The sequence below is a fragment of the Microplitis demolitor genome, chromosome 3, assembly GCF_026212275.2.
Source record: "Microplitis demolitor isolate Queensland-Clemson2020A chromosome 3, iyMicDemo2.1a, whole genome shotgun sequence".
In the NCBI taxonomy this organism is placed as follows: domain Eukaryota; kingdom Metazoa; phylum Arthropoda; class Insecta; order Hymenoptera; family Braconidae; genus Microplitis; species Microplitis demolitor.
Window position 1 is genome coordinate 22,414,025 of NC_068547.1, and position 15,674 is coordinate 22,429,698.

Here is a 15,674-nt window from a genome sequence, read left to right on the forward strand (position 1 = left end):
ATAAAAGGTGAACTTAGATCACAAAAAATTTAATATTCGAAATTTGAACCGAATACTCAATTATTCGAATCAAATTTCTAATCGACGATTTCCATACTTGTTAATTAAAGATTTTCAAAATTTATATTTTTATTACTAAGAAATTTTTATTTATGATCAACCGCGCGGGAAATGATTTAAGCGGACAATAAAAAACGTCATAGAATAAATTAGATAAAAGTTCTGATTAAAAATTAAAAATTTTATTATTTTTTTATGAGACCCAATTTGAGTTTTTTTTATTGAGGCCCGGTTCTATAAATTATTACCTGTTAAGAAGTAAGTTAATAATTACTAATCTTAATTTGAGATGTTGTTAGCAGTAACGCTCGAAGACAACTTGAGATTTTCCATAAGTTCTCGTCCATTTTATACCCATTCATTGACGTAGTTATTAAATTCTGTCAAATGCACTCCTAACTTTTATAAAATCTGCTCAAGACATCTCGGATAAATCTTACAGCTCGAAATTACGCTCCAGTTGTTTTAATTTCGACGTAGCAGATTCCTATGTCTAAAAATATCTATAAAAATCTAAAAAATTTTAATTATTACTATAAATTTGTAGAACTAATTGATTTTTTTTATTCTTCTTAAGGCAAAAAAATTAATTTATGATATTAATTAACTAAAATTTTATATTTTTCGTGGCAATAAAATGTACGACTTAAAAAGATTTTATCAAGACCATAACTCAGCGGGTTATTTGGTCTTATTTGACACTTATGGACCCTGCAGATCACTAGAAGTCCCAAAACCTGATCTCAAATACCCAAACTCAAGCTATCCGGTTCCTTGGACCCAACTACGTCACTATACTAGTTTAACTGGGAGTTTGCATTCGATGCAGAAAGAAAAGCATCCGAATGTTAATTTATCTGCAGAGCAGATCGAGATCTCCAGTGACTAGTAATTTTTAAAGTTAACAATTTACGGATATTTTTTCTTACAAACCCCAGAATGGTTTTGATAAATTTTATAAACTTATAAACTGATAAAATAAAATAAAAGCGAAATTGTCAACCCGTTGTTATATATAATGAAAGATGATAAAAAAGGTTAAGAAAAAAACCTTTCGGTTTGACCTGAGTAGACCTTGAACCAACTTAGACACGATTTGAGACTGATACCCTCATCGGAGTCGTCAACGATCTCAAGCTCTTTTTCTCGAGTCAATCAACCCGATTCCGTTTGCATGTCAACCTTTTTTATCATTCGCTGATTTAATATTCATAACATTCATATACTTATAAGAAACACTGATCGAATTATCTGGAGATATTTTTTAAAATAAAATTTCTTTGAATTAATTAACTCGATCAATCATTTATTGTCGCTGTTTGTATTTTATTTGGAAATTTCAAGCATACAGTTATATCATATTTATTATAATAACTGTCCACTAACCCTTCGTTTATAATTCGAGCCTTTGAAATTAACATAACACTAGAATTTATAATTTTTATTTCAAATGTAAATAATATATTATCGGAGTTTTGATACACTAATTTGCTATCTAATAAATTAAATCTATTATTTTTATTTTTTGAGTATCCAAAGGCGCCATAAAAATTTAAATTTAAATTGGGAACAAATATTTATATTTTTTAATTTTAATTACTCTGATAATTGACATTGGAATGATTATAAAGATTGTAAATTTTTAAACATAAAATAATTATCGTGCTCAACAATCCTAATTGTAAACAGTAAGAATGACATCAAGGCCCTGTTCAGTATTTGTACTTGACAGGAAACTGACAATAAAACATCCTATAAATATTTAATTCGCATTGGAGTTAAAATTGTTATTTATTTTTATTTGCTGGGATTTGTTTACTGCATAGGCTAGTTGCGAGTGATACATAGGATATGTGCTTACCAAAAATATGTTTTTCATGAATATTTTGAAGAAAGGGGCAGAGGTGAACTAGGTCAGTACGCAATGGATCCGTGGAAATTTTTATAAATGTAACAGACATACGAAAATTTTTTAATTACACACAAAAAAATTAAATAATTAAAATAATAAAATTAAAAAAAAATGCATGTACTCATTTTTGAATTGTCTACACATGCATTTTTTTATTTTTTTTTTTTTAAATTATTTTAATTCTTTATTTCAAAATTTCAAAAATTTTCAAATGCCCGCTTAATATCATAAATTTTTTATAAAATAAAAAAAGGGAAATTGGAGCTTCTAAAACTTTGAAGAAACAAGGATGGGGTAAAATGAGTCACTTAAAAATTTTTATTAAAAAATTGACAACTTTCAAAATTTTTTTATTTTTTTTAAATGTCTATTTTATCCAATTTTTAAAAAATATTTTTTGACAGCCAAATTAATATAAAAAAAAATTATTTGGTAAAAAGAAGTAGAAACCGTGAAAATAAATTACACGATTTTTTTCTCCAGGGTCCCGTTTTGCCCCTTTTTATTATATATATATATCTATGTATATAGATAATTTATGTGTATTCTATCCAAAAGATTCTCACCGAAAAATGATTAATAGCCAAGATTTAATAATGAAATATTTTGGTGCTTTTTACATCAGCAAAAATAAATTCTCAGTGCTTACTTAAATTTTTTTATCAGTACTTATGATAAATTAGCGGCGATTATTAAGCTAATAGCCTTTTTATATATATGACTAATACATCTATACAATTATAAGACATTATAAGAAAAAAAACTTCTTAAACACACAATTGTATTTTAAAAAATAATATTACACAAGCTCTTAAAATTTCTTACTACTAAATTTATTTGCGAAATTACCCCGAGTACCTCATAAATATTTCACTCTTCCTATCACTAACTACCAAAAAACCCATCACGAAAAATAGAATCCATTTAGATTAATAAAATAAACATAGAAATAGAAACATAAAGAAAAAAAATAAATAAATAATTATTTCTCAAAGTTATGTCACAGATTTACATAATACCAAAGTATTTGTTCTCCAATGATTCCACTCGAATCCTCTCAAGTTTAATCCCAATATTAATATCACCCATTCTCATTCTTAAAATAAAAATAATAAAATATCCAACAATATCATTTTTAACAGACACTTTTAGTGGCAATGACCCGACCTTCGATTTATGGTGACGAATTTTTTGAACTCATTATATATATAAATCTTTCCATCAACAAGTCGTCAACTCTCATATATTTATAGATTCATAATTACTCACGACTTGTCAATAAAAAAATAATAAATGTCTCTATAGTCATAAATAAAATAAAATGATAAATTTCTAGCGAATTTAGTGGTAAGTCGACCGCAACAATACAGCCGTTCGTCATTAAAAATTCAGGTGTGTGTTATTTAAATAAATGAATCACAAGACAGAAAGGTTCAGTCATCGTATCATCAAATCCGAGGCCCAATAAGTAAATTGCTATTTATTATAGTTTTTTATTGAGTATACAGTACGATAGTGAGCCAAATACAAGGGCGAGGCTTTGGCTTTGGATTTAACTTTGGCTTTGGTTTTGCCGTCGACATCGGCATCGAGCATCCTCGTCATGCGTGCGTCTCTACGGGGACTCGAGAGGAGTATATATGGGCCTTATACGCGTACGGAATATCACATTCACGACTTGCCCTACCAAGCAAGGTTGCTCGGACCCTCTTTAATCACGTAGTAACGGAGCCGGCACCTCCGACACTCGATTGCATTTCTTTGGCTACTGCACATCAGTGTTGAGTGACTTTTTCGACTGTGCTTTCAAAATTTTAATGCGTGACTGTTAAGTGAACTCGCGCAAAAAGTCATTTGTCATAAGGTATTACTATTTTTTAAACCAATTATTTTAATTGAAAATATAAATATAGATATCTTATTTAAATTTAAGTATTCGATTATGATTATTATTATATTTATTTAATATTCGCGGGCGATTGAAATCCTCAGGGTCGGCGAGTTATTGAATTCGCGCGCGAGACATGAATTAATCAGTCTTCTTTGTGTTCTTTAATCAGATATCAGATACTTGTCCACTTCTTTGTCATATTTACTATAAATTGATAACATATATTAAAAAAAAAAAAAAAAACATTTTTATAAATAGATGCTTTTTTAAGAATTGATTTCAAAGTTATCTACTTCCGATTCTCTAAGTGATTTATTTTCAAATTGATAACGGGTTTGATAAATTATGACTCAATAGAATCACTGCGATATTTAATCATCAATAGTATTAATCAATACTAACAAAGGGCGAAATAAAATTCAAATTCAAAGGAATAAATTTTTGAAAAAAATCTTAGACGTTTGAAATAAATTACAATTAAAATTTTTTTTTTATTGAGAACAATTAACCTTGAATTTAAATTTAAAAATTTTCAACAATAAAAAAAAAATTTATCACTTCGTTGTGTCTGCAATTAAATAAAATAAAAAAATCTTAAGATTAAAATTGTTATTGCTCTTTCTTCAGTATCTTAGCTTGACAACTTGTCGGTTCAGTTTGTATATATAAATTTTTAGTTTAGTATTTTCCAGTTCGTGTTATTTTATCGTGCGTGATTCCACTTTACTATAAGAGAAAAAGCTGTCCGATGCATGTAAAAAACAATAAACACGAGAGTAAAATAAGCAAACAAAAAAAACGAGATAAAAGTCATTCGCACAGTCATAAGACTGGGATTTCTTCGATAGCCGTACCAGTAGTTTTTGGATACTTGCAGATAAACTTTAACGACTCACTCATCCTCTTTATTTTTTAACCATAAAGAAAAATAAAAATAGATCGACTATGCTAATTAATGAATTACATTAGGTCTTGAGCCATGGGCTGGCCAACATTGGCCTTGAGTCTGACGACCTTGACTTTAGTCTCATCCTATCACTTGCAAGATTACGGATTTCTGCCGCCGGTGCAGAAGCACATTCCACCCTCTGAAGCCCCGAGTTTCCAGAGAACTTCTGTCGAAGGTCTCCCCCTAGCCTTGGGATCATCCAACAACTACAAGTCCAATGTTTATCCTGAATTTGAATTCGGATCTACGAGTTTGCCGCTCCGAGACGCAGTCGAGGCATCCCCGCGAGCTGCCCTCGCTGATTCCTGCGAATCCGCGGCTTTCCGCGACAGCCTTGAAAACACCGCCGAGATGTAAGTATTATCCTGCGTTTATTATTATTTTTATTTGGTTGAACGGCTCTTTACTTACTAGGTAATTGAAATAAATTGTTTTGCGTAGATTAACTCGAGGAACGCTGCAACGAGATGCTGTGGAGAAGCGACCGCCACCCCCCTTGAAAAGCAACATCGTGCAACACGAGTCTATATGGCTTGAGCAGCTCTCGCCACCAATTATTAGACGTAATCAAGGTCCGCCTAAAGTCGTTTGTTATTATAATGCTGACGCCGTATATCGTGACGATCCGTTCTCGTTACTTCCGAAGGGAATACCTGCTAGACATTGTACTCATTTAATTTACAATGCTGCTACTATAGGTAAAATTATTTGTTATTAACTTTTTTTTTATTTATCAAATTATTTTCCTGTCCATCAATTTTAATAATTGGATGGAAAAATATTTTAAATTAAATCATTAATAATTACATAGATTTTTTTTTTTAAATAAGACTGCAAATTTTTTTTTTACAGCAAATTTATTAAATTGTCTTACGATAGATTTTTTTTTAAATTCTTGTTATAGATTCCCATCAATATATAATAAAACCACGTGACCCAGAATATAATGTAGCAAAAGGTAAATTATAAATAGTAATTAAAGTTATTTTTTTAATACTACGTAGTAAAAAAAAATTTTACTGATAGGTGGCTACAAATCAGTAGTGGGATTGCGTAGAAAAAATCCTTTACTGCAAATCCTGACGTCGATAACGTCATCAAATCACACAAAAACATACAAAGAATTAATAAACTGCTATCGGTGTAGTCAGCAGTTCATACAGTCGACGATAAAATTCCTCGAGGATCATAAGCTTGACGGGTTGCAAATAGAATGGAAATCAGCTTCGAGTTATCAGTTGAAAGCACTACTTAGATCGCTGTACACTTCTCTATCCTCGCGAGGATACACGCTAGCGGTGGTTCTGCGGCCAAATGATTTTGTAGATCCCGAGTTAGCTGAGATCTCTGACTTCATATTGCTGAGGTCATGGCACCTGAGTTATCAGAAAATATCTCACTCGGCTACTTTGGAAGCTTTGTCATCTTTCACACAGAAGTGGCTGGACGCTGACGTGAGTCCACAGAAACTAGTCATTGACTTGCCTTTATTTGGGAAAAGTTATACGTTGAAGTATGAGAATTCGACTGAAGTTGGATCCCCGACTCTGGGTCCAGGAATTGCAGGCTCTCATACAAAGCAACGCGGGATTTTGGCTTACTACGAAATCTGCACAAAGTTGGAGGAGCTTTGGGATCATGGCCGCGACAAAGGAGGTCCTTATATTAAACTTGGCGACCAATGGATCGCGTATGACGATCCCATTTCAGTAAAAATAAAAATTGCTTACATAAAATCCACAAATCTCGGCGGTGTTTCATTGACTTCACTAGATTTCGATGACTTCGTAGGAATATGTGGGGATCCCTGGCCGATACTCAAAGTAACCGCCAGAGGGCTCGGCATCTACGACACTCCCATTGACTACTGCGAGGTGGAAGATATTTACAGTGACCCCGACAACTGCGCGGGATTTTTAGTTTGCGACCAGGGAAAACTTTATCGCGGACAATGTAACGTTCACCAGTTTTACAATTCCAAGGAAGGGCGTTGCGTTGATGCGGATCCGGAAGTCTGTCGGCCTGGTAACTTGGAAAGATACACGAAGGAAATTGATTATTTAGCGGCACTGCGTGAAAAACAGCGGAGTCAATACTTACGCTTAGACAGAGGCGCTGGATCCCGGGTTGTTTGCTACATCACATCTTGGGCACTGTACCGAAAAGGTGACGGTAAATTTGTACCAGAACATTTGGACACTCGGTTGTGTACTGACGTCATTTATGCATTTGCTGGTTTGAACCCTGATACGTTGACACTGCAGCCGTTTGATCCCTGGGCGGATATTGATCATGGTAAATTTATTTATTCATTAATTAATTAACAAGAATAAAATAATAAATTTGATAATTTATTCTAGGTCTCTATGAACGCATTACTTCAATGAAGGACTCAAGAGTTTTACTGGCAATCGGTGGGTGGACAGACAGCGCTGGCGACAAATACTCGCGGTTGATAAGCAACGAGAGCTCGCGGAAAAAATTCATTGAAACGACAATAAATTTCTTACATGGTAACAATTTTGATGGATTATCCTTCGAATGGAATTACCCAAAATGTTGGCAGAGCGACTGCAAAAAAGGCCCGGATTCAGACCGCCCGAACTTTACGAAATTCATCAAAGAACTGAGCCGCGCTTTTGATCAAACGACACCTCCCTTAACATTGGCTGTGACTTTGTCTGGTTACAAAGAAGTCATAGACAGAGCTTATGACGTCCGTGAAATTTCAGAGGCCGTGGACTTTATTTCTGTAATGACATATGATTACCATGGCGCCTGGGAATCGCAAACTGGTCATCTGGCTCCACTTTACGCTCGGCCTGACGATAAATATCCTCATTACAACGTCGTAAGTCCAATCAATCTATCGATTTATCGCAAAAATCTTCTTCAGATGATTAATTAATTAATTTTATTCCTAAAGAACTGGACAGTTAATTATCTAGTGGATCGAGGCGCGCAGAAGTCTAAGCTGATCATCGGAATTCCATTTTACGGACAAGCTTATCGACTCGCAACCCCGGAACATTCTCGTCTAGGAGATCCAGCCACGGGTCCCGGTACACCTGGTGAGTTCACTGGACAACCAGGAATGCTTGCTTACTACGAAATATGCGACAGAATAAAAAAACGCGGGTGGAAAACCGGCCCAGGACCCAGCGCTTACCACAAGGATCAATTCGTGGCTTACGATGACGCAAAGGGCGTCGCTGAAAAAGGCGCATGGATAAAACAGAACGGTTTTGGTGGAGCCATGGCTTGGACTGTTGATCTCGATGATTTCACCAACAGATGTTGCGTTGAACCTTTTCCACTGTTACGTAGTTTGAATCGTGCTCTAGGTAATTTAAAATATAGTTGCCTGTTACGTATTATCACTGCTGTTATGACGTAAATTATTATACAGGACGTCTTCTGGATTCGACACCGTTCGGAGAAAACTGTCAGAGACCCTCCGAGCCAGTGACTCCTCAGCCGCCCACGCTGACAACTCACAGCGACGCGAATGACGGCGTACCGCGACCTACACGACCAGTTACCTCGAGTTCGACATCCAAACCTACAACTTGGCCCACGTGGACTGAAAAGCCGACTAAGAAACCTAGTAGTTCTACTACTTCATGGCCATCCTGGACTTGGAGCACTTGGTATCCCTCTACTACCACTACCACAACTTCCACGACCATCAAGTAAATTATCTTCGGTTCTATCAACCAGAAATTTCATTTAATTAATTAATTATCTAATTAATAATTTACAGAGCACCAGAGTGGACTGAGTGGACAACTAAAAAACCCACAACCACTGAAACTTCCGCAGGATCCACAACTTCTGGGAGTTCCTGTAACTTTGGAGAATACGCTCCGGACCCAGCGAATTGTCGGCAGTACTACAGATGTGTGCTCGGCGAATTCAGACGCCAGAGTTGCACACAAGGGCTGCACTGGGACAGCATTCGCAGCCGCTGCGATTGGCCTGCCACCGCCAGATGCCAACAAGGAGGTATCAGTTTTTTTTTTTTTTTTATTACTGTATATTTATTCTCGCAATTTAAAGTGTAAGATAAATATTTTAGCATTAATTAAATCATTTAATTATTTATTTATGAGAATGAAGAAGCGAGCAAGTTGACAGAAATTAATTCTTCGATTATAAAACGAATTAATTTTAATAAAATCCGTAATTACTGAGCGGCTGTTAATATATTAAATAATTCTTTGAGTTATAAAGTGGAATTTAAAAAATATATGCATGCAATATTTAATATATTGTAACTGTAAAAACCTGTTCTTTACTTCAATTGTCACGAGTCAATTCAAGTAAGCATAATGCTAGACTTTTCTTCTTATTCTTAAGTTTTTTAAACGACTCACTTAAGAAATGTCGCGTGAAGTCGCAAGTACTATTGAGCGAGCGTTAAAATATAAACGGTATTTTCTTAACTTTTATTGTCACTCAGTATTTTATTTTATTGAGTGTTTCTTTTTAAGTCAAAAGGAGAATTCAAAGTGTCATGTTCGCTATTCAATTGACAGTTTTGCTTTTTTTTCACACTTGCTTAGCATTTGAAAAGAATAATTACAATTCTCTTACGATAGTCGATAAAAATATATATAATAATTACAATTACAGTCACACATCTGAAGGTATTGTGTAGTGAATTATAAAATTTTATTTATTATAATTGTTTTCCTTACAATTAATTTTTTGTAGTAAGTCAAAGCCCTCAAAAACCATGGACACAAAAACCGATAACGACAACTACAAAGCGCCCAATAACAACAACAACAACAACAACAACAACAACAAATCCGACGACTTCGATGAACCCAATGCCTGGCAAGCCCTGCTCTCACGGACAATATTACGCATACCCAGAATCATGTACGCACTTCTTGATCTGCGCAAATGATCATCTTGTAAAACAACAATGCGGTCCTGGGTTGAACTGGAACGACGAGAAAAAAATGTGCGACTGGGCGTTCATGAACCCGTGCAAGGACAGACCGAAAAAGAACGCGCCTCTAATGATGAAGGATAAAGACAATTCTGGTTCTAATAACAATAACAATAATGAAGTACGTATCTTTGATTACTAAAAATGCAATTTAGATTGTGAGCTTTAATTTTATTTTACATAAATATTTTTTAGGAACCATGTACTCCAGGAAGTATCAGCAGCGTTCCCGGAGACTGTCAGAGCTACCACGCGTGTCTCTGGGGCCGGCATCAGAAATTTTCATGTGCTCCAGGTCTGCATTTCAACAAAGAAGCCCACTTATGTGACTGGCCTCATCGTGCTAATTGTGATGACCAATCCCCGATGACTGAAGATTCTGTGACTGAAGATTCTGCAGTGACTGAGCATCCTGTGACAACTTCCAAGCCTACGATGAAGCCGACAAAAAAACCAACAACCACAACTCAGAATTGGTGGATACCTTCTTCAACAACAACGACAACGACAACAACAAGAACAACAACAACGACAACACAAAATCCATGGGCAGTAACAACTTCATCACCAAAACCTCTTCCATCAGCGGAAATTGATCCAACAAAAGTATCTACGCTTTCTGGATACTTCAAAGTCGTCTGTTACTTCACTAATTGGGCATGGTACAGACGTGGAATTGGAAAATATTTACCAGAACATATCGATCATACATTATGTACTCATATAATTTACGGATTCGCTGTACTAGATTATTCTGAACTGATTATTCGTGCCCATGATTCATGGGCTGATTATGACAACCGTAAGTTTCTTAATTTACTTGATCACCAATCATCAGCTATAATTAATTAAAACTATTTCAGGATTCTATGAACGGGTGGTAGCGTACAAAAAACGTGGTGTCAAAGTGTCTTTGGCTCTCGGCGGTTGGAACGATTCAGCAGGCGATAAGTACAGTCGGCTAGTCAATTCTCCGTCGTCAAGACGGAAATTTATCGAGCATACGATTAAATTCATTGAGAAATACAACTTCGATGGACTAGATCTCGACTGGGAGTACCCGGTGTGCTGGCAAGTGGACTGCAAGAAAGGCCCGCAGTCGGACAAAGAAGGCTTCGCGTCTTTATTACGCGAGTTGAGTGCCGAGTTTAAGCCCCGCGGTTTATTGCTTTCTGCTGCTGTATCACCAAGTAAAACTGTCATCGACAAAGGCTACGATGTTCCCGCTTTGAACAAATATCTAGACTGGATCGCAGTTATGGCTTACGATTACCATGGACAGTGGGACAAAAAAACCGGGCATGTTGCTCCGCTTTATTATCACGAGAAAGATGAAGTTTACTTCTTCAACGCTAATTATACTATTAATTACTGGATTTCTAAAGGAGCGTCACCAAGAAATATTGTCATGGGTAATTGTTAACATAAATTTACCATATTTCCTGTACTATTACTGTTATAATCATGATTTATGTTGATTAGGAATGCCACTATACGGACAAGCATTTACTATTCATGACCCAAGTGCTGGGACAGGATTAAATGCACCAGCGAGTGCAGGTCTAGCTGGCGAATTCACAAAAGCCGCTGGGTTCTTAGCTTACTACGAAATCTGCGATAGAATTCGCAACCACGGATGGAAGGTTGTCCAAGACCCACAGCGGCGTATGGGTCCCTACGCTCACAAGGGCAACCAGTGGGTCAGTTTCGATGACGCAGATATGATTCGGCAGAAAGCCCAGTTCGTTAGAGACATGAATCTAGGCGGTGGTATGGTTTGGGCTCTGGATCTCGATGATTTCCGTAACAGATGCGGCGAAGGCCGGCATCCTCTTATGCAAACCCTGCAATTAGTTCTCTCGGATCCGCCAAATAAACATGACCGTCGTAAGTTTGATAATTTTCTCGTTGACAAGTCAACGCAGATTAATTATTATTATTTATTATTTTAGCGATAAAACCTCCGGCAGTTGGTCAAGACTTAGATTGGGAGAAACCTAGCCAGCCTGCGGTGTTCACGTCCATGTCTCCTCATTCTATGGATGATAAAGTTACCACTGGTGTGAAAACTGAAGAAGACGAGTACAAAGTTGTATGTTATTTCACAAACTGGGCATGGTACCGTCAAGAAGGCGGTAAATTTTTACCGGAAAATATCGACAGTGATTTATGTACCCACGTTATCTATGGATTTGCGGTATTAGACGGCACGACGTTAACTATCAAGCCTCATGATTCTTGGGCGGATATTGATAACAGTTAGTTATTTCATTTTTATTTGCTAAATATAAATATGTAGTTGATATGAGAATTTATTAAAAATAAATATATTTATAGAATTTTACGAACGGGTTGTTGCCCTAAAAGCCAAAGGAATAAAAGTCCTGATAGCTATTGGAGGTTGGAATGATTCAGCAGGGGACAAATACAGCCGCTTGGTTAATTCAGTGTCTGCAATAGCAAGATTTGTTACCCATGTCACTCAATTCGTTGAAAAGTATAGCTTTGATGGTCTTGATTTAGATTGGGAGTATCCAGTTTGCTGGCAGGTACATAGATAATTATAATCAGCTGGTAATTAACTAAACAAACCGCAATTAATTTTGACTTTACCAGCAAAACTCTGAATCTGATTGATGCTGTCTTGTGATTGGCTAGCAGCGAGCCGATCACGAAGTAGCTGGTGACTGAAGCTTGATATTTTACAGGTTGATTGCGAAAAAGGTCCAGCGTCGGACAAAGAAGGTTTTACGATGCTAGTAAAAGAGTTGAGCAAGTCATTTAAACCAAAAGGATTACTGTTGTCATCAGCAGTGTCACCAAGCAAGCGCGTGATAAATCACGGCTATGACGTACCGGCACTTGCTAAGTACTTGGACTGGATCTCGGTGATGACTTACGACTTCCACGGGCAGTGGGACAAGAAAACCGGGCACGTAGCTCCGTTGTATGTTCGTCCGGATGACTGGGAGATGACTTTCAACGCCAACTTTTCGATTCGCTACTGGATCCAACAGGGAGCGCCGCCGAAGAAGCTGGTGATGGGCGCCCCGCTCTACGGACAGTCTTTCAGTCTCGCTGAGAGGAATCAGCATGATTTGAATGCCCCTACATACGGAGGCGGAGAAGCCGGTGACGCGACTCGAGCTCGCGGATTCTTGGCTTACTATGAAGTAATTTTTATTTTGATTCTCCTTTCCCAGCAGTAGATCCATTTAATTTTAATTTTTTAGATCTGTGAGCGAACATTGAAAAGAGGATGGACGGTCGTACAAGACCCTGAGCGACGTATCGGCCCGTATGCTTACAAAGGTGACCAGTGGGTCAGTTTCGACGACGCAGAGCAAATAAAACTCAAAGCTGAGTTCATAAAATCTCTTGGACTCGCCGGTGGCATGATATGGGCACTAGATTTGGATGACTTTGAAAACAGGTGCGGCTGTGAGCCAAGTCCGCTATTGAGAACAATGAATCGTGTGCTGAGAAATTATCCAGCTGGTCCTACTTGCAGTGTGACAGGTATTTTATCATTTGTGATACTTTTAAACGAAAATAATAACTTTGAACATCAAATAGGGTCTAAGGTTCCTGAAATACCGCCAATAAGTACAACCACGGCAATGGATCATACGTCTTGGGAACAAACGACATCTTGGGACCAAACAACAGTATCGACGACCCACAAGCCGATGCCAGTAGAACCCGATGACTCAGTGGAAGTAATCGCTGGACCTCAGCCTCCCCCAATGATTCCGATTGGCGAATGTGAGGACAAGCAATTTGTTCCTCACGCCGAAGATTGTTCCAAGTATGTGTTGTGTAACTTTGGACAACTGTCTGTGTTGAGTTGTCCAAATGGCTTACACTGGAACACAGATCACTGTGATTGGCCAGAGAATAGTCAGTGTAAAAAGAAATCGGAAAAAATTGAAGAGGTGATTTTTATTTTTCCATCTTGCATTGATTGACTGATTGATTAATGAGAATTTAATTTTATTTATTTATTTTTTTTTTAATAGAGTAACGTGATACCAGATTTGCCAGGATTACCGAGCCAAATTCACGAAATGGAACAAGTAGATCGTGGTAACAAAAAAGTTATTTGCTACTTTACGAATTGGGCGTGGTATCGTCCGGGTAAAGGAAAATATCTACCGGAAGATATAAATGGCAACTTGTGTACGCACATTATTTACGGTTTCACGGTCCTGGACCCCAATATGCTGACGATTAAAATGCACGACACGTGGGCAGATGTTGATAACAACTTTTATGAAAGAGTTACGGCTTACAAAGCCCAGGGGATTAAAGTTCTGGTTGCGTTGGGCGGATGGAACGATTCCGCGGGTGATAAATATAGTCGTTTAGTTAATAATCCTGTTGCGAGAGCCAGATTTGTCAAGCACACGGTACAGTTTATTGACAAATACCAGTTCGATGGGCTAGATTTCGACTGGGAGTACCCAGTCTGCTGGCAAGTAAAGTGCGAACTCGGACCAGCATCCGACAAAAAAGCATTTGTGTCGTTGATCAAGGAGTTGAGCAGCGAATTCAGACCACGTGGTTGGCTGCTCTCTGCGGCCGTGTCACCGAGTAAACGCGTTATCGACCACGGCTATGACGTACCCGCGCTCGCTAAATACTTAGACTGGATCGCTGTCATGGCTTACGACTTCCACGGACACTGGGAGCAGAAAACAGGACACGTCGCTCCGCTGTACTACTACCCGGGCGATGAGTTCGATTACTTCAATGGCAACTTCTCAATGCGTTACTGGATTGAAAAAGGAGCCTCTCCTTCGAAACTAGTCATGGGAATCCCTCTCTACGGGCAGAGTTTTACACTCTCGAGTACCTATGACTCAGGTTTACAGGCACCAGCGCCAAAACCTGGACAGGCTGGTACCTACACCAGGAGTCCTGGGTTCTTAGCTTTCTATGAGGTATGTTCTAGTATTTTTTAACAGTCTAATTATTTTATGGCCGTCACTGTACCCGGACATTGAAGATTCTTCTCCATCAGTTTAACCAACGCGACAAAAATTTATTTTCGATGACTTTACAATGAAACTCTGCTGGCAAATAATCAACAGAATTCTAAATATTTAATTAAAATTTATAAAATTTGAAGTTAGTTGATATCTGAGTCTTATTTTCCGTCAAATGGAAGCAGCGTCGGTCGTTAAAGTAGAAATTGGCAATAATTAATCGAGGGAATCCCGTATATTTATAGAAATAAAATAACTTTTATGTTTAGTTGTGAATTTGCATGGAATTTGGTTAAGATTTTAAAAATATGAAGCGCATTTTTATGAAAATTTTCCATTTAACTGTTTCAGGTTTGCGAAAAAGTTAAGAACGGGTGGAAAATAATAAAAGATCCAGCGAAACGTATCGGGCCTTACGCAGTACGTGGGGATCAGTGGGTCAGCTACGACGACGTGTCAAATGTAATTGCAAAAGCTTCGTTCATACGCGAATTGGGTCTCGCTGGAGGCATGGTTTGGGCGTTGGACCTCGACGACTTCAATGGTAACTGCGGCTGCGGAAAGTACCCACTACTCAGAGCCCTGAATCGCGGCCTGGGCGGATTCACTTACAGAGGAGATTGCACATAGTCATATAATTTGAATAAGTTTTTTATCATGATTTAATTATCTGCCTTTTAAGGTTTACGTCTTAACACTACGCCATTAAGTTTAGACAATAGTTTGTAACTGTAATATTTATTCTTGATTTAACTCTTCCGGATGACACGAATTTTTTTCTTTCTTTAGTTTTAATTGTCGTGTCACCTGCGAAGATTGATAAAACAAGAATACGATTTTTATTAAATAAGTGGATAATAAAAAAAAAAAAAATAATAAATCAGACACTGAATATTTATGATTTTGGGTTTAAT

General features: G+C 37.1%; 1 protein-coding gene across 1 annotated transcript; it reads left to right on the top strand.

Annotated features, from left to right (window-relative positions):
- The first annotated feature begins 3,650 nt into the window (after positions 1-3,650).
- On the top strand, positions 3,651-15,617 carry LOC103569741 (probable chitinase 10). Its single transcript, XM_008547208.1, has 20 exons — positions 3,651-3,836; positions 4,833-5,165; positions 5,254-5,510; positions 5,717-5,770; positions 5,839-7,107; positions 7,173-7,663; positions 7,739-8,156; positions 8,222-8,504; positions 8,576-8,817; positions 9,529-9,893; positions 9,968-10,574; positions 10,636-11,184; positions 11,255-11,659; positions 11,725-12,030; positions 12,110-12,321; positions 12,481-12,945; positions 13,006-13,291; positions 13,349-13,707; positions 13,792-14,715; positions 15,112-15,617. Exons 2-20 carry the CDS (start codon positions 4,843-4,845, stop codon positions 15,388-15,390), a joined length of 8,094 nt encoding a protein of 2,697 aa, XP_008545430.1. The 5' UTR covers positions 3,651-3,836; positions 4,833-4,842; the 3' UTR covers positions 15,391-15,617.
- Positions 15,618-15,674: the final 57 nt, after the last annotated feature.